A 21,734-nucleotide genomic window follows, 5' to 3' on the forward strand; every position below is an offset into this window, starting at 1 on the left:
ACACCACACCAGTACACACCACTCCATGGCAGGCATGCACCACTTCCCTCGCTGCAGTCACAGTCACAGCTGTCCAGTTCTGTCGCCTCAGCCAGCGTTCACAAGCGCGTTCACTCCTCTCCTTCCCTCTCCCACCTCTGACCTCACAAGCCAGTCGTGCTACACTCGTTGTGCTAGCAGCTAGCAAGAGCTCATCGAGCGTGTGGGAGCTCATCGAGGAAGGGGATTGCCGTTCCCGGGAACGCCAACGGCAATGCTGGCGCGGGTGCTGCTCGTGCACCTCCTCTTCCTCCCCGCTGCGTCCGCGGCCGACCACCGCCACCGCCACTACCGGAGCAGGAGGGCGCTGCACGAGCCGCTGTTCCCTCTGGAGAGCACGCCCGCGCTGCTGCCGCCGCCGCCCGCGCCGTTCTTCCCGTTCTTGCCAGGCGCCGCGGGGCCCCCGGCGCCGGCGCTGACGCCGGCGGCCGGCTCCGCCTCCACCCCGGCCGACGCCGCCGGCGCGGGCGACGCGGCGTCGTCGTCGCCGCACCCGACGGCGCCGGCCAACATCTCGTCCCTGGCCGCGCTGCCCGTCTCCCACTCCGCGCCGCTCCGGTCCTTCCTCTCCTCCCATCGCCTCCTCATCGTCGTCGTCACCGTCGCCGCCGTCGCCGCGGCGGTGCTCGCAGCCGCGCTCGTGTACATTCTCGCCCGCCGCCGGCGCCACCCCTTTCCCAAGGAGGAGCCTGCGGTGTACTCAAAGCCCAACTCGCTCCCACCCGCCAACCCCGCGCTCTACGATGGCGCCGACCAGCATGGACGGGGCTCCACGGCCATCGTCTCCAGCACCAGCTCGCCGGAGCTCAGGCCGATGCCGCCTCTGCCGAGGCAGTTCCAGCAGACTCGGATGAACTTGCCGTCAAGTTCAAAAGCCGCTCTTGACTCGGCAGCAGGGGGCAAGCGGGCGCCAGAGGGTGCTCCACCGCCGCCGCCGCCTCCTCCCCCGCCACCGCCGCCAATGCCACCGGTGAAAGATGCCCAAGCGGCAGCTGCTCCTCCGGCGCCGCCCCCGCCACTGCCGCGGGCCGGCAACGGCAGCGGCTGGCTGCCCCGGCGGCTCTCCGAGCGCCCGGTGACCACGGTGATCAGGGCCTCGGCGGGCGCAGTTCACCCGGAGGAGTCTCCGGGGCGCACGCCGTCAGAGAAAGACGCTGACTCGGATGCGGCTGCTTTGCCGAAGCTGAAGCCGTTGCACTGGGACAAGGTGCGCGCGAGCTCTGGCCGGCCGACGGTGTGGGACCAGCTGAAGGCGAGCTCTTTCCGGTGAGGCCCTGTCGTCCTTGCATACTGGCATTGCTTGCACACTGTTGCTTTCATGGCAACTCACCTCTGTATTTGTTAATGTGTTTAACTCCTTGTATATGATAATAGAGTGAACGAAGAGATGATCGAGACATTGTTCGTCTCAAATTCGACAAGGCGATCGTCCAAGAGTGGAGTCAAGGGGCCAAATTCCAGTTTGTGCAGCCAGGAGAACAAGGTCCTCGACCCAAAGAAATCACAGAACATCGCGATAATGCTAAGGGCGCTGAATGCGACAAAGGAAGAAGTATGCAAGGCTCTCTTGGATGGTGAGTTGCACTGACACGAGAGAGTTCTCATAAACCTCTCACTAAGCCTAACTCTTTCTGATCATTGAGGTTCATGAGCATTTGTGTGTACTGCTGTTGTTGGAAGCAGGGCAGGCAGAGAGCCTTGGAACAGAGCTCTTGGAGATGCTGCTTAAGATGGCGCCTACCAGAGAGGAGGAGATCAAGCTGAAAGAATTTAGGGAGGATGCTCTGTGTAAGCTTGGCTCTGCCGAGAGCTTCCTCAAGGCAGTGCTCACGATACCATTCGCTTTCAAGAGAGTGGAAGCAATGCTCTACTTCACTAACTTCGATTCAGAGGTTGACTACCTCAAGACCTCCTTCAAGACTCTTGAGGTACTGATACGGATAATGACCTATCTTTTCCTGCAAAGTTCCATTTATAGCTTTGAATGAAATAATAGTACAAACCCATGACAATGGTTCTGAATTGAATTTTAGTACTGCTCTTCATTTATGTAAGGCTCTCTTTCTGATCATCTGCTGTCATACAGCATGTAGCCATGGTAGTGTGGGTTTGTCCTGATGAGTAAATGAACATCTTGATGACAAAATTATCTACTTGAATTTCTCGCCAAAATCAAAATCTCATCCACATATGCCAAGAGATGCCTGATCAATGTTTTACCGTCGTCCGACTAATCGCGATTAGTCGCGATTAGTCAGGCTTATCGTTCCCTTGGCACCGATAAGGAGCAACGACTAGGTATGAGCGACTAGAATTCTAGTCGTCCGATTAGTCGTCGATTAGTCGCGATTAGTCGTTCGACTAGGTAGGAAAACGATCAGATTTGCAGTAATGGGCCGCGTCAACTGTGGTTGGGCTGCTGGGCTGGCATTAGGCCCATTAGGTTTTAGGTATATATGCACAAATGCATGTGCCTCAGACCCGCTGTCACCCAAATCTCACAAGTGAGTGACCAACTTACCATTATTGCGGCGTTCATGCTTGATATACACTATGTAATGTATAGTATACATATCATATCGGTGCTAGCATGATAGGACGACTATACAGACGACTAGGCTCAACTAGGCTCGACTAATCGGCCTGATCGACGACTAATCTCGACTAATCACCTTATCGGTGCCATGGCGACTAGGTTCGACTAGACGACTGTAAAACATTGTGCCTGATGGCCGTTACCCTATTTCATTTTGAAATAAATCAGTATGAACAAATTGCTAATATTCATTGCCATTTCAGGCAGCATGTGAAGAGCTAAGGGGCAGCAGGTTGTTCCACAAGATCTTAGATGCGGTCCTGAAGACTGGTAACCACATGAACACAGGCACGAACCGTGGGAACGCACACGCATTCAAACTCGATGCACTCCTCAAGCTAGCTGATGTAAAGGGCGCTGATGGCAAGACGACGCTGCTGCACTTTGTGGTCGAAGAAATCATCAAGTCTGAAGGAGCCAACATTCTAGCCACTGGTCAACCAACCGACCAGGCGAGTACCCTTGCGGATGATCTGCAATGCAAGAAAGTAGGCCTGAAAATCGTGGCCAGCCTCGGCGGTGAGCTTAACAGCGTCAAGAAGGCAGCGGCGATGGACTCTGACACGCTGGCCAGCTGCGTCGCCAAGCTCTCCTCTGGGGTCAGCAAGATCAGTGAGGTTCTGCATCTAAGCCAGCACCTCAGCTCCCAAGACAGCTGCAGGCAGTTCCGCGCCTCCATCGGCGTGTTTCTGCAGAAGGCCGAGGCTGAAATCACCGCGGTGCAGGCTCAGGAGGGCCGCGCCCTCGCCCTCGTCAGGGAGACGACAGAGTTCTTCCACGGCGATTCAGCCAAGGAGGAAGGCCACCCGCTGAGGATCTTCATGGTTGTGCGCGACTTCCTCGCTGCCCTAGACCACGTCTGCAAGGACGTCGGGAAGATGAATGAGCGGGCGGCGACTGGTGGGTCGTCGCGGCGGGTGGAGAACGCGCCTGTTCCTACGAGGTTTAACACGGTGCAATCCATGAGCTCGGAAGAAGAGAGCTCGAGCTCATCGCCCTAGCCGTTGGGGTGCAGCATTGGTAGCACAGCAGCCTGAGCAAGAATCTGCATCTTGAGGTCTAGAAGAACATCAGTGCAGGCTCAGACGTAGGACCATGCTAAATATTTTGTACTACCTGGAGAAGATAAATGTAGAGTGAAGCCTATATGTCCTGCATGATTCGGCATGATGAACATCATCCCTGACAAATGCCAATGGCCTACCAAAGGTGAAAGTGGCATTGTACATGATTCCGCATGCTGGTAATTTTACTGTTGGATGAGAGCTTTTGACGAACTGATGATAAAGCTCAGTCTCACGATAAAAGTAGATGGTACTGCCTAGTTGCTAGCTCTTGAGAGTCCCACTTCTGACATGATTCGTCCTTAACCCTTCTCCCGTCATTTCACATTGTTTAGTTTTCTCTTCATACTTTCTGAGCAACTAAGCCTTACTACATGCTGAAATGAACACACTTTAATGAATTGACCACAAAAGATGCATAAATCATTTGATCATCACAAAGTGCTCTACCGACAAGAACGTTTGACAAAGCGATGATGCAAAAAGGCAGTTGGAAAAAGAAACGCAAGGGAACGGCCATTAGTACCGTTTCGAGGGAAAATAATAAATAAATAACATGAAGGTAGTGCTTTCTCAAAAGAACATTTTGAGTCTCGAGGTGTATGTTATTATGCACTACGTATGGTCTCTTTAAAAAATCACAATTGTTTATAAAAAGAAAAAAAATCACAGATGGTGCCATGGAACTACAGACTACAGCTATGCCATTCTATTGCCGGCATGCTACTTATCTGCTGATAGCTGCTCCTCAAATCGTCACCAAATCCCCCGTTAGCTGGTAGGACAATTGAGATATCAACTTATCAAGTAACAACTAGCAAACGTCTGAAACAAGTGGCTCTACAGAAAGACTAGTTACATAAACCCTCTGCCTCCATGCGCTCTAGTATGCGACGCGCCTCTTCTTCGGTCGAGGGGACAACATTACGAATCTTCAATCCCTTTTTCAACAAGTCGCTACAGACCGTGAAGGTGAAGTGAAATGTGTTGGAGATCTGTTCGTTGGACAACATTGTCAGCAACCAAGCCAGAAAAAGGATTTGAGGTATAGCTGTTGAAGCCACATAGTCTGGCATCACTCAATGCAGTTGAGTGGAATTCTGGGATTACCTCACTTTTCCGCAGCTCAGGTCTTGTTACATGAGCAACAACTTCAACATTGACCAGGGGCTGCTCTGGATTGTCAAGCTGGGTGTACAAGACACATGATTTGAATCGAAGAAAATCTCCTACATCCACCTGTGTAAGAATAGCAAAATGATTAAACCTATCGTTCATTGAAATGTATTGTCAATGTTCAAATGGACTAAGCATCAAATTTTTTTTCTTGCAAGACAACATAGAATGTAGCTTGAGGTTAAAACCAGTCAAATATGACAAAAGGAAAAATTACTTCGTTAACTACAGAACTGATGGCCCAGTTGACACCAGATAGACTTGAATAACTGAGAAATAGCCAAAAAGAATAAGACTTAACTGGTTTTAAGAAGTCAACATGATCAACCTCAAGAAAACAAGGTCTCTGTCCAACAAAGGCATATGCAGTTGAGAAAGCAAGCTCAAAAGCTCGGTGCATCAAGAAACCTCCAAATATCCTTCCATGCAAATTTCGTTGCTGAGGCTGACAGACGAGAGAGTTCTCCAGGCGGCTATCCTTCAGCAAGATGCTATCTCTATCAGCTAAAGCAGGCAGATCAGAGAAAACACGACCCTCTGCAAGTAATGCATTCAGCCTCTCAGCCTCAGCACGAAGTTTATGTATCCCATTCGCAAGCCCTCCCTTCTGTTCTTCTCTCTTCCTTTTTCTCATCTTATCACGTGCTTCTCTCTCACTAAATAGTTGCTTCTCTCTTTCAGTTTCAGGTGAAAGACGGTTCACTGGAGCAGATTTTCCAGTCTTAGAATCGCGTGCAACAAATGTGAAGTTAGCAGTCAATGCAAATGGATCAGACTGATTATCACCATCTGTTGCAAGATATTTGCAAGTCAGGTAAAGAAAAATAGAAAATAAAAATCAACCAAACATCATTGTTCAACCCAATCATTAAACATCTAGATCGACCATCTACTGAGTCATAATTTTCAATCAATAATACCTTGATCAACCTGAGTCACTTCAATCTGTATATCAATTGATGAACGGCCAACATAAGTAACAGCTCCAGCTATCTTTAAATCAGTGTCCACGCGAATAGGCTTTTTTAGCTCCATTTTATCAACAGAAGCAGTCACAACCAAAAGGGGTCTTGTAGTGCTATCTTCATCAGAACAATGCTGCACATCAATCAAGTTTTGTCAAAAAGGCTACAAAAAGCATGAAAAACACAAAGTGAAATGAGTAAACAATTGTACATCTTCCACCCATAGTTATCAGTATGTACCATATTCAATCAACTAGAAGTCTGAAACAAGTGGCAGTAGGGAACACAACCACTTAACTAATCGGCATCAGTAAGCTAGCTATGGAAATGGAACGAGTGAACAGTGACTCATCTGCTGCTTCCACTACCATACTGGCAACATTGGTTCATTACCACAACTTCCCAATAAAAATACTTTGTTGGCACTAAAGTGTAAAGACCGTATTCACAGGAGTCATATTTCACAATTTTGGTAGCAATTGCTAGTAACAAAACAGTTTGCAGGGTTCAGTAGAATCATATCCATCGAACCAAGATTCCAGTACCAAGACATCATCAACTCCAAAAATTGTGGCTGCATCTCACTAAGGTTATAAGTTATAACATGGTGGCAGTCCTCTTGCTTTCAGTCCATAAATTGAGCTTCAGTTTCATAGTTGAGCTAGATAATTCTACCATTTCCATGTCGATGCATGCAACCAATCTCAGAAAGAAATTATAGCAATTACAGGGAAATTGTGGAATTGGCGAATTGCATCATATCCATATACATTTTCAAGATTTGGAGCCAGGTAGTAGGATCCGATTCATTTTTTTGCTGTGAAGTAAAACAATGGAATTTTGATTTCTATAAGTACACCATGTAAAATTGGAGAACCAGTAATTCTCAGGATAGTTGCAGCGGCAGGAGATTACTCTCTCACCGATCTCCACACCTGTAATAGAAGATCGAAACGGACGTCGCGTTACCTTGACGGCGATGGTGCCGGCGAGGGCGTCGAGGTCCTCGAGCAGCTTTCCGATGCGCACCTCGTTCCAGGGGTCCCGGTACTGCTCCCGGAGGATGTCGTCGGTGGCGAACTTGTACACGATGCTGGTCCGGCTCTGCGCGGGCGTCTTGACGAGCAGCTCCGTGGGCGCGCGCTGCTCCCCCGCGTCGGTGGCGTCGGCGGCGTTCCCCGCGTCCATCATCCGCTCGAAGATGCTGGAGCGCGCCTCCCACAGCGCGTTGGTCACGGGCGAGTGGTACATCCCGGGCCACAGGCTGAGCGGCCTCCGCGCCGACTTCCCCGCGTCGATCGCCGCCCCTCCCCCCTCTCCCGATCCCGCTCCTCCGCCGTTCCCCAGGTGGGAGACCACCTTGATCGGGGAGTCCATGCCCGGCGGGGGTTCCTGGCCCGGATCCCCCGAGGCGGTCGAGTAGGACGGCCTCGACTGGGAACGGGGGGCGCCCGCGGATGAATCGAGGCCGAGGGGCGCGAAGGGTCTCGGGGGGATTCGCGAGGTGGCGCCGCGGCGGAGGGTTCTGGAGAGCAGCGACGTCGCTGTCAGGCGCGTCGTCATGGGTGGTGGTACTTGGCGGATGCGGGGCTCCCTCCGGCCATGTGGGAGGGGTAGAAGAGGGGCAGGTAGGCCACGGCTTCCTCGCTGCGTCGCCTTGACCGCGGTCAGAAGCAGAGATCGCTTGGAGAGTGAATGAATGGTCGATGCCTGTGTGGGCCAGTTTACCGCGCCAAAGAAGATCGGCCTAATCGGTCCACGGGCCTATTACATACACGGCCCATCAGGGTTGCCAGCCGAACGGGAGGAAGTCGGGGGGTTTTTTTTTTTTTTTTTGAGAAGCGCTCACTCACTCCAGAAATATTCTCCCGTAATATATGGATTTGTGGTCTTGAGAGAAAGAAAAAGGGAACAAATCAACAAATGAGACAAGCTCGATGAAGTCAAGGAATGAAGCCCATCAAGGTGTTGACGTGTTGTCGCTCCGTATTGTCCACTTCAACCAAAGCGGCAAGAGGCCCTTGATTTTTTTATCACTTATGACTTATCACCATCACACTGAGCACTCGTCCCGCTATCACGCTGCCTGCGTGCGACAACCGGGCTGCTCGCCCGGAAAGCAACCGCCAACCGGTGAGGAAGAACCGAATCGCGGGGGAATCGTCCGACGCTGACCGCCTCGCCTCGCTTGGAGTCCAGCAGCCGCGCCCGGATAGTGCAGGCTGGTGCCGCGTACGCCCGCCGGCCGCCGCCAACCAGTCGACGGCCGTGGACGGGCGTCGTCGCCGGCGTGCCGTGGCCAATGCGTGCACGTTGGTTGTTGTGGGCGAGCGGACGGACGGACGTCGCGCGAAAGGAAGCACCACCCGTGCAGTGCTACGCGATGCGCATCTCGGCTTCCAAACAAATTTCGTTTCGCTAAACTACACATAGAGCCCTCTCGATTTAGGGGTATATGCTGAGCACTCTTGTTACTTTCATAAACACATACAAAGAAGTAACAAGAGAAGAAAGAAGTACTACCTCTTAACCCTGCTAATGGGTTGGAACCCGCACTATACCCAACCCCACCCAAAATTAACATATTTAGATACCCAATCCCACCCAACCCAATTAGTTAATTTCTCAACTCTAACCAACCCGCCCCATTATAAGCGGGTAACCCATAAAAACCCATGGGTTCTACAATGCAGAGGAATTTAGTGGTTCTACACTTAATATGGGGACCACATATGTCTAGCCACACTACTTTGCACAGAATATCTGTCAGTCATATTGACTCATCTCTAAAAATTTCAGTCAATTTCGATAAAATTTTATAGTGTGAACGCGAGGTTTTAATTCCAGGGTCCGGCTCTTGATGTGGAGCCCACGTGTAGTTCTAGCCACGCTATTTTGCACAGAGTAGCTGCCAGTCGTACTGAGTTATCTCCAACAAATTTCAGTCAATTTCGATAAAATTTTATAGTGTGAACGCGAGATTTTAATTCTATGGTCCGGCTCTTGATGTGGAGCCCACGGGTAGTTCTAGCCACGCTGCTTTGCACAGAGTAGCTGCTAGTCGTACCGAGTCATCTCCAACAAATTTCAGTCAATTTCGATAAAATTTTATAGTGTGAACGCGAGGTTTTAATTCTAGGGTCCGGCTCTTAATGTGGAGCCCACGTGTAGTTCTAGCCACGCTGCTTTGCACAGAGTAGCTGCCAGTCGTACTGAGTCATCTCCAACAAATTTCAGTCAATTTCGATAAAATTTTATAGTGTGAACGCGAGGTTTTAATTCCAGGGTCCGGCTCTTCATGTGGGGCCCACAGGTAGTTCTAGCCACACTGGTTTGCACAAAATAGCTGCCAGTCAGTTATCTCCAACAAAATTCAGTCAATTTCGATAAAATTTTCTGATATAAACACGTGGTTTTAATTCCAGAGTCCAGCTCTCACGTGGGACCCACATTTATATATAGTTATACTATTTTGTAAAAAATATCCATTTCAACCCGCCTCAACCCGCATTTATATAGAACCCGTCCCGACCCACCCCATTAACTAATACAACCCATTTTAAATCATCCAAACACACTCCATTTCAAAACCCACCCCATAAAACCCATTTCAACCCAACCCATTAGCAGGCCTACTACCTCTGTCTCAAAATATAAGCATTTCTAGATTTGGTCAAAATCAAATTTGTTCAACTTTGACCATCAAGATTCTTATAAATGAGTTATTTTAAATGTAAACATTTACATATTATGATAGTTGCTTTCATAACAAATCTAATAATATTATATTTATCCTATAAATTTTTATAAATTATTTATTATTTATAGTCAAAATTGAATAAATTTGACTTTGATTAAATCTAGAAATGCTTATATTCTGGAACGGAGGGAGTAATTTTAAGCTGGGCAACCACCTTCTCCGATGAGGACACAAACTCAGGTGAGCTCCGCCGCCGCTGGGCAGATGGTGGGGGTGGCCGGTTAGACGGTGGCGACGGTGGAGGCAGATGAAGTGGGGACAGTACCGGTGAGGGGCGGAGAGGGAGAGGACAGTACCGGTGAGGGTGATTGGAGGTCGGCAACGGGAAGGGAGCCCTTGTCACAATTTTAGATGGAAAGGTGAAGGAAGAGCAAGGGAGAGAAAGGACGGTCCTCCCCAGTGTCGGAGGCGATGCTCATGAGGTGGCGGTCAGCAGTGGGGCAGAGCGGGTAGAGCTAGGCGGAGTGTGGTGGAGCAACGACGAGGGTGTAATATAGGGCGGGGGACTCTCGTCTATTCTTATCGGAAGACCGATGTCCAGTCAATTTCCATTACTTTTAAAAAAATGTTGATATGATGAAAGGAAAGAAAATTCTCCGCAGCGGTGCCGCTCAGGATTCTAACACAGCGCTCAGCGGCGGGAGTTTCCCATGGTGCCCGCACGCGCACGGCCGCAGCAGGAGAGCCGAGCCCTCCAGCGGCCTGCTGTCATGCGTGGACACGCTGGGTGTGTTCTCCGCCATATTGGTCGCTAGTGTGCTCCGGGGTCATTTCTGTCGACTGCTATGCCGAGCGCCCACTAGTATAGCAGCGCTACAGCGCCACACAGGCAGTACACTTCGCAGACGCGACTAGCCAGCGAAGGCACGGCCATGGGTTCCCACACCGGCGGCGGCGGCAGCCGCGTGCTCCTCCTGCCGTACCCGAGCCAGGGCCACGTCCACCCGATGCTCCAGTTCGCCAAGCGCCTGGCGCTCCATGGCCTGCGCCCCACGCTGGCGGTCACCCGCTTCATCCTCGCGACCTGCGCGCCCGACGCCGCCGCGCTGGGCGGCGTCCGCCTCGCCGCCGTCTCGGACGGCTTCGACCGCGGCGGCTTCGGCGAGTGTGGCGACGTCACCACCTACCTCGCCCGGCTCGAGGACGCGGGCTCCGAGACACTGGGGGAGCTCCTCCGGGACGAGGCCGCCGCCGGCCGCCCCGTCCGCGCGGTGGTCTACGACGCGTTCCTGCCGTGGGCGCGGGCCGTGGCCCAGCGCCACGGCGCCGCCGCCGCCGCCTTCTTCACGCAGCCGTGCGCCGTCAACGTCACCTACGGGCACGTGTGGCGCCGCCGGGTGGGCGTGCCGGCGGATAAGGGGATGGTCCGCCTGCCCGGGCTGCCGGCGCTCGAGCCGGAGGGCCTGCCTTGGTTCCTCAGGGTCGGGCCCGGCCCGTACCCGGCCTACTTCGAGCTGGTGATGCGCCAGTTTCAGGGCCTGGAGGAAGCCGACGACGTGCTCGTCAATTCGGTCCACGAGCTGGAGCCCGAGGTGATGAGCTGCATGCTCTCTTCGTCCCTATCGCTGCCAATCTGAACCAACTTTCAATTGGTTGGTATCATGCAGCAGCCATATCGTTGCGAATCCCGACTTCTCGGACATCATTCATAGACACGTCAACTGGTTGATTACTCTTATGCTTGCAACTTGGAAAAAAGAATATCTTGGAGGAGGAGGCTGGGCCAGCCATGTCGACGTTACGATGCATCTTGCACTGACGCCGTGCGTGGGCTCTCGCAGGAGGCGGAGTACATGGCGTCGGCGTGGCGCGCCAAGACGATCGGGCCGACGGTGCCGGCGTCCTACCTCGGCGACGGCCGCCTCCCGTCCGACACCAAGTACGGCCTCCACCTCTTCGAGCTGACCACGGCGCCGTGCGTCGCCTGGCTGGACGCGCACCAGCCGCGCTCCGTGGTGTACGCCTCCTTCGGCAGCCTGTCGGACCTCGACCCGTCGGAGATGCGGGAGGTCGCGCGCGGCCTCCTCGACTCCGGGCGGCCGTTCCTCTGGGTGGTTCGCGCGTCGGAGGCCCACAAGCTGCCCGCCGGCTACGAGGACGACGCCCGCGGCGGCGGGCTGGTGGTGTCGTGGTGCCCGCAGCTGGAGGTGCTGGCGCACCGCGCCGTGGGGTGCTTCCTGACCCACTGCGGGTGGAACTCGACGGTCGAGGCGCTGGTGGCCGGCGTGCCGATGGTGGCCGTGCCGCAGTGGACGGACCAGCCCATGAACGCCAGGTACGTGGAGGCCGCGTGGCGCGTCGGCGTGCGGGTGCGGCCGGCGGCTGCCGACGGGCTCGTGCGGAGGGGCGAGGTGGCCGGGGGCATCGAGGAGGTGATGGGCGGGGAGAGGAGCGGCGAGTACAGACGCAACGCCGCCGCGTGGATGGAGAAGGCCAGGGCGGCGAGCAGGGAGGGCGGCAGCTCCGACAGGAACATCGCCGAGTTCGTGGCCAAGTACTCCTCCAACTCCAAGTGATCAGTCTTGTAGCAAATTGGCATCACATGAACTCCTGACATGTTGGCCTAATATTGTAGCTACAAATGGTTTAGACATTTGCATCTCAGAACATACAAACCGAGTGACAGTATTGTGTAATAAAATAAATTAGCAAATGGAGTTCATACCATACCATCCCAAAAGTACATCGCTTTTTTTGTGTGCAGTTCATACTATCACTAGCAGAAAGAATTTATATGGCGATGTACTTTTAGGAAGTACTCCTACGTGAGTGCAAGTTCAAGAAGTAAACGTTCTTCCTCATTTCCTGACGTTGAACCTGTTCGATCAATAAGTAAACCCCGGCCCATGAGGCCAAGTAGGAGCTCTAAAAGTCAGGTAAGTAGGAGCTCTAAAAGTCAGCTGAATTTTTTGATGAGCTCCTTGATGTACCCCTGCCCGCCTGCCGGTATTAAAGAATCGAGAGGACAAGGCATTCTATCATGTCCGTCTATTCCACAGTTATCTCTAATATGAGTTGATTTTCACGCTCGAGGCGAAGTCCAATTTAATTTCTTATTTCCAATTCCATCACTACGGGAATGAGCTTTTTGCCGTGTGCCCTAGGCACACGGCAAAGCCACACGTCAAAGGCCAAAATACCCAAGGCAAAAATTGCACATGGCAAAGCCACACGTCAAAGACCAAAATACCCAAGGCAAAAAATTTATCGTGTGTTGCACACGACAAAGGGCACACGGCAGATAGACGTCGGCAAAGAGTTCATTGGGCACACGGCAAGGAATTTGCCGAGTGCCAAAAATCACTTGGCATTTTTTTTCAAAAAACTAATTTTAAAAATAGAAACAAAAAAACTTAATTCGAGGAGGACCCCACTGATCAACCACCCGCCCGCTCCGCCTTTTTCGCACAACGCGGTCTGCGGGATTCAAACCCACGACATTCCCCTCACATCTAACCTTCTCTACCACTACACCACACACTCAATTGTGAGTGTTCTTCATTTTCTTTCCCCACATATCATACTAAACCGAGTATAAATTGCTTGTTGGAAGCTCTAAACAAATTCAAAAAAAATTGTCAACTACAAAGTTTTATAACTTTTCGAGATCTACAACCTTCATTTTGAAAGTTTCTCTATCCAATATCATTTATGAAATTTGAATTTCACTTTGCCCTGTGCCAGATACTTTTTTATTATAATTTTTGTTTCCTTCTTTGTTTTGTTCTTTTTGTTTCCTTCTTTTTTAAAAAAAATTGATTACCATGCAGTTTGAATATACCTTGTCAAATTAACTCAACTATATGTGTTTAATTTTTCTACTCATATTATTGCATTATTTTATGCAATTATAGATCAAAATTTAATTTATATAAATTCTACAATTGCACTTGATACATTAAAATTATCAAATGGTTCCAAAAAATTACCAAAATTTTACACGAAATGATTTATATTGTCTATTGGCTATAGAAAAAAAATTGAAGTCAAACCCAAATTTGATCGTCGCTTCCACTTCAAACCTAACCGCATCCTTCTCAACTCTCTGATTCTTCTTCGCAGATGTTTCCATTGTAAGCATCACACGTGACAAAATTGCGAAACACACTCAAATTTTTACCACAACCTCCACATATGATATCATGAGATATTGACAAATCTCATAATTTTCAGACTCCAATTGTTTTTTTAGAATTTTAAAATCATTCGAACACACGTTCGTGGTCGTATTTCCTAAACAAGATATTCGAAATTTCTTTTTATTTTGATAGGTAAGGCCTCACACTATGTTAAATAACATGAATATAATTTTCCCTATCATTTTACTCTATTATTTGAATCACTTGCGGTTCAAATTTGACTTGATTCAAAAAAATTGCTTGAAATACAATAAATTAGTTAAATATAACAAATAAATACAAAAAGGTACCAAATTTTAACATGGAGTACCACATGTTGTATGTGAAGAGTAGAAAAAGTCTTAAGGTGATAAGACAAAAAAAAAATTACTTTGCTGTGTGCTAAAATAAAACACACGGCAAACTATTTTTTTGCTGTGTGCCATGAAAAAGCACGCGGCAAACTATTGCTTTACCGTGTGCAAAAAAAACCCACACGGCAAACTATTTCTTTGCCGTGTGTTATATTTTTATTTTGTGTGCACGCAACAAAGTGTTTATTTGCCGTGTGCCCGATAGAAAGCACACGGCAAACAGTCAGATTCTGGTAGTGCATGGTACCACAAGTTTTTTTTTACTCAATGGTACCACAAGAGTTGCATGCAGTAATCGACCCCATAACCCTAAATGAGAACTTTAACATTTCAACTTAGCACAGAGCGAGGATAGTAAAAGGTTTTAGTGCCACAACAGCAAAGGCGGTAACTTCAAAATTCAACATTATGTCTTCTTGTCTTCTAACAATTGGAACGTCATGGATATGCCATAATCATCTGTTGAAATATGTAATGCATACTCGGAACATTCTAGAAGATTTTGGAAATCACAAGAAACTAACTTTGCAATGCATGAGGATAAGATCATGCCAAAGTAAGAAGGTTTTAGAAGAGTGGAGAGCAAATATGAGTAATAGTTATCATGCTTCATGGTGAAGTGTAGAACTCTATAGAGAAAATATATTTGTATGATAGGATGAAGATGGAGAGAACTATAGAAATGTAGAAGAGTGTAGACGTTGGACACATGGCAACACCATATGAACCATGGAGTCCTATAAATAGGGGTGTACCCCTCCCCTTTGCCATACCATGACATAAGAGGTCTCAAATAGCAGATGGCAATGTTGTCATGTAGTATAGTGATGTAATAGTAGGATAGCCACATAAAGAGTGTAAGTGTTATCTTATTATGTATCTAGTTGAGTTGTGATTAAAGGTTTGAGTTCCCTTGTAAGTGTTAGTCTTCAAATTTCTAAGTACTAAGTGTATAAGTTGTGATCTATCGTAGGCTGGCTCTGCCACCCGGGATCAAAAAGGGTTTGGATTTCACCGTAGGAAGGCTCTGTCTCCCGGAAGCCAGCTTCATCTGTTGGTAGGCTCTGCCACCGGAAGCGAGTAGGCGGCTCTGCCGTTGAAAGGACCTTATACACTAAGTAGCTAGAAATTGAAAATTCTAACCGGCTCGAGAGTGAGTTGGTGTGTCTTATGTGTAGATTTTTAGTTTAGTGGGTATTAAGGCCACCTTAATTCCCAACATCACTTCCCGTTAGCTCGATCATTATGACAGAATGGAAAGTGTAGGGCTCCTTCAATCAAGTGTCTTTGTCGAGCCCTCTTCTTGTTTGCTTTCACTTCATTCTTCCTACCTTCATGTTTGATGGATCAACTGTGAAAAAAAATCGCATGATGAGATATTGGGCGCAACGACAATAAATGTAGGACGAACATTGATATGATGGAAGGTTAACATACTGTTAGTCACATTGGATGACTCTATTTTATCATTGACCCTTTGAAGCAACTCCTTAATGGTAGCCTGGTTATCCTGAAAAGTTGAAAACATGAAAGTTTAACTAAAATAGAAAATATTGTATTACATAATTGAAAGAAAAATTGTGCACCTTATATAGCACTTCTAACATTTGACATACAGAATATAACTAAACATTTGACCAATATAACTAAACTTTTGACCATGCACACATTTGCCCAGAGAGCACAAAGGGTCACATTTTGGCATGTATCTTTTCGCATTTTGCAGTACCAATAATGTGTTTTCAAGAATGTATATATTGTAGTCTTATTGAGACTTAGATCTACAAGATTCATGATCACAATGGTTCGATGGTGGTGAGAGAAGGAAAATAAACTCAATGGCTAGATCGCATAGAGAGGTGGTTAACGAGATATCCCGCGGCTCGTTAAGGCAGGAGCCGACCAAACTGGCGATCAATAATCCATACCGGCGTGGGAATGAACGAAGAACATGCGCTGCGGACCTGCGGTCTGCATGCCCAGATGCAGACACGGGTCCGAACACGTTATTATGAAGTTACGCGACTAGAAATTGATCCCTATGATCGAAGTTAAGGTTCGCCGGCTGAAACCAATCGGTCCTAAAGAGTGCACCCCGCCCGGAAAGGGGTGAGGCAAAAAATGTTAAACACCCAATGGAGTACGGACCGCGCCCGTGGCACGCCACTGCCAATCCGACAAGCCGTGGCGCGACGACCTTAACCCTGGTCCCGATGCATGGCAGCGCGCGTCGCTTGCTCCTCCCGGCCTCCCCGTTGCCCATGAGAGAAATGCCCGGCCCCATGCCAGGCACGCGCGAGAGGCCCGGCCTGCACGGGACGGGCCAACCGCGGGCGGAGGGCGTGAAGGACAACACACGCCCACGCTCGGTTCGCGCCGGCACCGTTACTGCAATCAATGCACCGCTGCAGGGATCAGTCAGCCTGGCTGGGCGCCGTGTCGAGTGTTGTGCTGCGCTGCACCACAGGTGGCTTTGTAGATCGAGACACGGTGGCCAGTGTTTAATTTCTTTCACCGTTATGGTGGGTGGCTGGGTCAGGCTGCTCGCACTAGATCCGGTATCCAGTCCGATATCGCTTCCTCCAGGACCAGGTAGCGGAAAAAAAACGCCACAGCGGCGTACGCTACCGGCTCCGCTATCCAAGCGGAAGTCCTCGCTTCCGCTATTCTAGCAAACGTAGAGGACGTCCGCTATCAGCTCGGTGCTGTGGAGCCCGCGTGCGCCGATGTATCTTCGGGCCCTCCCCAACCACCCGGCCGTCATGGCGGAGCAGCTAGGGGACTGGGGAGACGCTGCCGCCGCGCCCTACTCCTCCCCCGGTTGCCGCGAGCAGAGCCTGCATGGCGGGCGGGCGATGCAAGAGTCGGTGCTGTAGTCCAAGGAGTAGTCGTCATAGTCACCGCACCGTCCCTGAGCCTGCACCCCCGCTACTCTCGTCACACCGGCCGAGCGAGAGGCGCTGCGTCGAGATCCGAGACGAACCACTAACCGGCGCGCGCGCGCGTGCAGTGCCGAGATCTGGCTGCCCGCCTGCCTGGGAGGCGCACTCGAGGTCGCTATGGGAGGCGTGCTGGAGGCCGCTGGGGAGGCGCGCTCGAGGCCGCCGGCGAGGAGCCGCTGCCGGAGGAGGGGGCGTCGTCGAGGCCACCACGGCCGCGGAGGGAGCTCAAGGCGGCGGAGCTCGAGGCCTCCATGGGAGGCGTGCTCGAGGCCACCATGGGAGAGGGATGGAGGAGGGAGGAGAAGGGGGCGGCGGATCCGGCCGCATTGGAGGTTGAGCAGGCTCGCCGGCGGCGAGACCGACGGAGGAAAGAGGCGTGGGGTGGCGCGGTGCGGGGAGAGAGAGAGGGGGGCGGGGCGGAGTGAACGACGGGAGGGGAAAAATGAGGGGAGAAGAAAAGAGAGAATGACATGTGGGTCTTATCTGTTAGTAGTTGATATAGAGTAGAGTTCTAGAGGATGAATGAGTGTGGGAAAACTAGAAATAGAGTAGTATTCGTTTTAGAAGATGAATTTATGAATTTAGAGGACGACGAGTGCGAGAGTCTCACACCACAAGAGCACCGGTCGCGTCGATGGCGACGGGCGCCGTGCCGCCTGCTCGCCTGCACGGTCAAAAAGCTGACCACGACACACGGCACGGCAGCTAGCTAGATAACTACTGTAGCTTGCGAGCATGCACCGATGCACGCCACTACGCCAGGCCAGTACTCCTCTGCCTAGCGCCTAGCCCCAGGAGCTAGGTAGGAGGATGAGATACTCGGCAGCCCAGTGATTATCTTCTCCCAGTCCCACCCGGCCAGGGCAAGCCGGCACGCTTGCCTTGCCACCGGTGACGACGACGATCCGCGGCGCTCCCATGTCGTGAAAGGTGAACCGGCCGGCGCACGGAAGACGACCGAACGTGCTTATCCGTTTGTTATGCGCATGCGGGCACCGTCTGGATTAGGATATCAGCACACGCCACACTACTCACTACTCACACATACAACTTCCGGTTAGACTGAACCATCAACTGGATCTCTCTCTCAACTTCGTCTAGTCGGATTTGGATGTCGACAAGAACCTCAACGGAAAGTCCTCATAGTTAGATTGGGACGACATGAGCCTCAATGGAACTCTACCCTGTTGGATTGGAATAAAAACCCAAACCTCCATGACACTGTCTGGCCGAATTGGGACATCGACACGACCACACCACCAAAGCCACATATTGGTTTTATTTTTTATTTTTTTAAGGAAAAGAAAGAAAGATGAAGTTGCCTGTTGGCAGTTTCCATCACTTGAGACCATGTTGGTGTATATAACTAACGGTTCAAACAACAACTTATACTGTTCATCCACAGAAACATGGGTGCAATCTTATACCCACAAAAACCCAATGATCCATGTATTGATCCTTATATTATTTGGAGTGCGCAATAATGCAATACCTCATTTTCTATTTGTAGAAAAGAATACACGCGGGAGCGATGTGTATCTTAACAAGAAAAAAAAATGGTACAAGTAACATGCGAGAATGCACTTCGTGTCCATCACCCATCAGTTGGCTTGAGTTGCATCAGTAGTGTTGCGTCCAAAACTTGATAGGAAGTCCGAGATGTTGATATCCGAGGTCCCGCCTTCGCTCATGGACTTCTTGGCCTTTTCACTCCACTCCAGAGCTCTCATCCGAAACTCCTCGCGCATTTCCCCTTCCATCACCTCGCGCACGCGCCGCTCCACCTCCTCGCTCCTCACCACTCCCTTGGCGTCCGGCCGCACCCGCACCCCGACGCGCCACACGTCCTGGATGTACTTGGCGTTCGTCGTCTGGTCCGACCAGTTCGGCATCGCCACCATGGGCACGCCCGCGCTGAGGGCCTCCACCGTCGAGTTCCAGCCGCAGTGCGTCATGAAGCAGCCGACGGACGGGTGCGCCAGAACCTCCAGCTGCGGGCACCACGGCACTATGAGCCCCCTGGCCTTGGCCTTGTCGGCGAAGCCCTCGGGCAGCTTGGCGGTCTCGGTGGCCCGGACCACCCACAGGAAGGGCTTGCCGCTGCCGTAGAGGCCCTCGGCTACCTCGCTCATCTGGTCATGACCCAGGGAGGCCATGCTACCGAAGGAGACGTACACAACAGACCGTGCCAGCCGGGCGTCGAGCCACGCCTTGCACTCCGCTGTCATCGGGGTGTGGAGGTGGATGCCGTAGGACACGTCGTCCGGGAGGCGGTTGTCGAGGAACGCCGACGGGACGGTCGGGCCCACCATCTTGGCTCTCCACGTAGACGCCATGTAGTCTGCTTCCTGTGGTTCCAGGTCGTGGAACGAGTTGACGAGCACGTGATCGGCGTCGTCCAGCCCCAGGAACTGGTTCACCAGCAGCTCCCTGAACGACGGGGGGTAGCTCGCGTCGGTCAGGAACGTCGGCAGGTCGCCCATCTCGAGCCGGCACGACAGCCCGTCCAGGCCCCGCACGTCCTCCGGCCGCAGCAGCGGCGGCGGCGGCACGCGTCCGGCCCACGCGTGCGCGTACAAGATGTCCACGGCGCACGTCTGCGTGAGGAAGGCCGCGCACACCGCGCCGCGCCGCCTCGCCACGCGCCGTACCCACGGCAGGAACGGGTCGTACACCACCACGTTCACCGGCCGGCCCCGCTCCGACTCCGAAGCGAGGAGCGCGTCCAGCGTCTCGGACCCGGCCGACTCGAGCCGCTCGTAGTAGGGGGCGCCCATCCCCCCCACCTCGTCGGGCCCGCCGCCGTCGCAGCCGTCGGAGAAGACGGCGACGTGCACCGAGCTCGGGGTCGGCCTGGTGGAGTTGGCGACGAAGCGGGTCGCCGCCAGGGTGCACCGGACGCCGCCGTGGCTGGCGAGCCGCTTGCCGAACTGGAGCAGCGGGTTGATGTGGCCCTGGACTGGGAACGGGACGAGGAGGACGTTGATGCTTGTTTGGTCGGAGTTCGCCGCCATGGCTGTAGTAATGTGATAATGTGGAATCCTGAAGTGCAATGGCGATGTTGTTGGGAAGTACGTATTGGTGAATGCCGATCCGTCTGCATATATAAGGCGCCCTGGAGCTTCCGCGACATAATCAGATGGGAAGCAAAGCCCAAGTGCCCAAGTGTTTCTATTGAAATCGGCGAAGAAGGATATGCAGGTGCAGTCGGAGGAAACGACAGGATCACAGGACGCACTACTTGTTTGTCTGCAAGCCTTCACTTGGCTCGGCAGTTTTCTTCGGATCACATGTGTCATCAATGACTTACGCTTTCGTCGGGTGCCTGAGTATGTTGTCAGCAGTGACATGCATAATGACGTGGGCATCTTTTTTGGAGTGATATATATTAATGGGAAAGCTATACTCAAAGCATTTCCTTTGCTTTTCACACTCAAATTTTATTTCTTCTCCTGTTGAGGTCTCCATCTCGGTGAGCTCTCCGGTGAGATTTAAGGTTCGGAGTTGGGGATTAGTGTTCAGGGGTTGAGGGTTAGGATTCCGGCGAACTTCAACATTGCCAATCTTGGAGGAAGACCGTGGCGGCACTGCCGGCCAGGCGATGCAGGAGGTCGGTTTGGCTAGGCCGGGGCGCGCGAGGGTAATGACGGCCATGGTGGCGGTGGCAGTGCCAGGAGGGCCAGACGGAGGAGCCACGAGTGCGAGACCCTCATCCGCGGCTGGGGAGGCGGGGTGGCGGCGCGCCAGGGAGAAGATGAGTAAGAAGATGAACAGTTACCATTAGATCTTGATTCGATGGCTAAAAAATTCGGGCGTGGAGAAGGAAAAAAATGTAGACAACCCCTATAGGAGAATTAGCTAGGTCCATATACTTCACTATTCAATTGTTTCACCCCCTCAATTATTTCTTTAAAGAAAAGCCAGTTCGATTGTTCCAGTTAAAGTCCCAACTCTAGCGCTGGCATCCGACATCATGCGATTATATATGTAATAAAGATAGTTCATGTTAATTTTGTTCTAAAGTTGTGCTTACTAATCACTCCATTTTTATTTACCTATAGTATGTTTTAAGTCAAACTTGACTAAGATGTCTCTAGGGATGGCAATTTTACCCGCGGGTACCCGACCCGACGGGTGAGGGTATGGACATGAAATTTTACCTGCGGGTATGGGTATGGGTATAAGTATAGAATTTTATCCGCGGGTAGAGCCCGGGTACCCAACGGGTACCCGAAATATAAAAATCAATCTAATGAACTCATATCATTCGCAAATTTTATGTCTCATTTTCTTGTGATTGTATGAACTACATAGACGGATAATGAGATTATGTGAACTAATAGATGTAAAAATGACATTGATATTTTGCTTATTATTTGTAGTGAAGTGTATGATCATCGTTGCATTTTTTAGATGAAATACTTAATTAGAATTGAATGCATTTACTTACATACAACTACAAAATAGAGGTTGAAGATAAGAAAAAAAATGTTGCAAGATGACCATTTAGTTCTCTATTTTACTAATACTATGTGTTCATTTGTATAGGCGATAAATTTAAAATGCGTGCTAGACTATAAGACCAAATGATAGGTTATTTATGCTATCATTAATATACCGGATGGGTACCCGAAATTCGACCCGTACTCATCGGGTACAGATATAAAATTTTACTCGCTAGACTTCGCAGGTATAAATAT

General features: G+C 50.9%; 4 protein-coding genes across 4 annotated transcripts; 2 read left to right on the forward strand and 2 right to left on the reverse strand.

The window, feature by feature from the left end:
- The first annotated feature begins 30 nt into the window (after positions 1-30).
- Positions 31-3,966, forward strand: LOC120661256 (formin-like protein 15). Its single transcript, XM_039940017.1, has 4 exons — positions 31-1,305; positions 1,414-1,613; positions 1,723-1,967; positions 2,839-3,966. Exons 1-4 carry the CDS (start codon positions 254-256, stop codon positions 3,634-3,636), a joined length of 2,295 nt encoding a protein of 764 aa, XP_039795951.1. The 5' UTR covers positions 31-253; the 3' UTR covers positions 3,637-3,966.
- A 277-nt stretch (positions 3,967-4,243) lies between these two features.
- On the reverse strand, positions 4,244-7,481 carry LOC120661257 (acyl-coenzyme A thioesterase 9, mitochondrial-like). Its single transcript, XM_039940019.1, has 5 exons — positions 6,810-7,481; positions 5,796-5,973; positions 5,177-5,664; positions 4,810-4,938; positions 4,244-4,694 (listed from the first exon to the last, which is right to left on the reverse strand). Exons 1-5 carry the CDS (start codon positions 7,401-7,403, stop codon positions 4,551-4,553), a joined length of 1,533 nt encoding a protein of 510 aa, XP_039795953.1. The 5' UTR covers positions 7,404-7,481; the 3' UTR covers positions 4,244-4,550.
- A 2,708-nt stretch (positions 7,482-10,189) lies between these two features.
- On the forward strand, positions 10,190-12,283 carry LOC120661258 (UDP-glucosyltransferase UGT13248-like). Its single transcript, XM_039940020.1, has 2 exons — positions 10,190-11,132; positions 11,382-12,283. Exons 1-2 carry the CDS (start codon positions 10,473-10,475, stop codon positions 12,114-12,116), a joined length of 1,395 nt encoding a protein of 464 aa, XP_039795954.1. The 5' UTR covers positions 10,190-10,472; the 3' UTR covers positions 12,117-12,283.
- A 6,232-nt stretch (positions 12,284-18,515) lies between these two features.
- Positions 18,516-20,155, reverse strand: LOC120661259 (UDP-glycosyltransferase 79-like). Its single transcript, XM_039940021.1, has one exon. The coding sequence runs from the start codon at positions 20,046-20,048 to the stop codon at positions 18,636-18,638; it is 1,413 nt and encodes a 470-aa protein (XP_039795955.1). The 5' UTR covers positions 20,049-20,155; the 3' UTR covers positions 18,516-18,635.
- Between the last annotated feature and the right edge of the window lie 1,579 nt (positions 20,156-21,734).

Source organism: Panicum virgatum, chromosome 2N (genome assembly GCF_016808335.1).
Source record: "Panicum virgatum strain AP13 chromosome 2N, P.virgatum_v5, whole genome shotgun sequence".
Classification (NCBI taxonomy): domain Eukaryota; kingdom Viridiplantae; phylum Streptophyta; class Magnoliopsida; order Poales; family Poaceae; genus Panicum; species Panicum virgatum.

Bases quoted from the DNA above. Each gene is read 5' to 3' on its own strand.
- LOC120661256 (XM_039940017.1), top strand. From the start codon at position 254: ATGCTGGCGCGGGTGCTGCTCGTGCACCTCCTCTTCCTCCCCGCTGCG. The intron at 1,306-1,413 runs GTGAGGCCCTGT...ATATGATAATAG, and splicing joins CTGAAGGCGAGCTCTTTCCG to AGTGAACGAAGAGATGATCG. The intron at 1,614-1,722 runs GTGAGTTGCACT...TGTTGGAAGCAG, and splicing joins ATGCAAGGCTCTCTTGGATG to GGCAGGCAGAGAGCCTTGGA.
- LOC120661257 (XM_039940019.1), bottom strand. From the start codon at position 7,403: ATGACGACGCGCCTGACAGCGACGTCGCTGCTCTCCAGAACCCTCCGC. The intron at 5,665-5,795 runs GTATTATTGATT...ATCTTGCAACAG, and splicing joins AGTGACTCAGGTTGATCAAG to ATGGTGATAATCAGTCTGAT. The intron at 4,695-4,809 runs GTAATCCCAGAA...TCCAACGAACAG, and splicing joins CTGAGCTGCGGAAAAGTGAG to ATCTCCAACACATTTCACTT.
- LOC120661258 (XM_039940020.1), top strand. From the start codon at position 10,473: ATGGGTTCCCACACCGGCGGCGGCGGCAGCCGCGTGCTCCTCCTGCCG. The intron at 11,133-11,381 runs GTGATGAGCTGC...GGGCTCTCGCAG, and splicing joins TCCACGAGCTGGAGCCCGAG to GAGGCGGAGTACATGGCGTC.
- LOC120661259 (XM_039940021.1), bottom strand. From the start codon at position 20,048: ATGGCGGCGAACTCCGACCAAACAAGCATCAACGTCCTCCTCGTCCCG.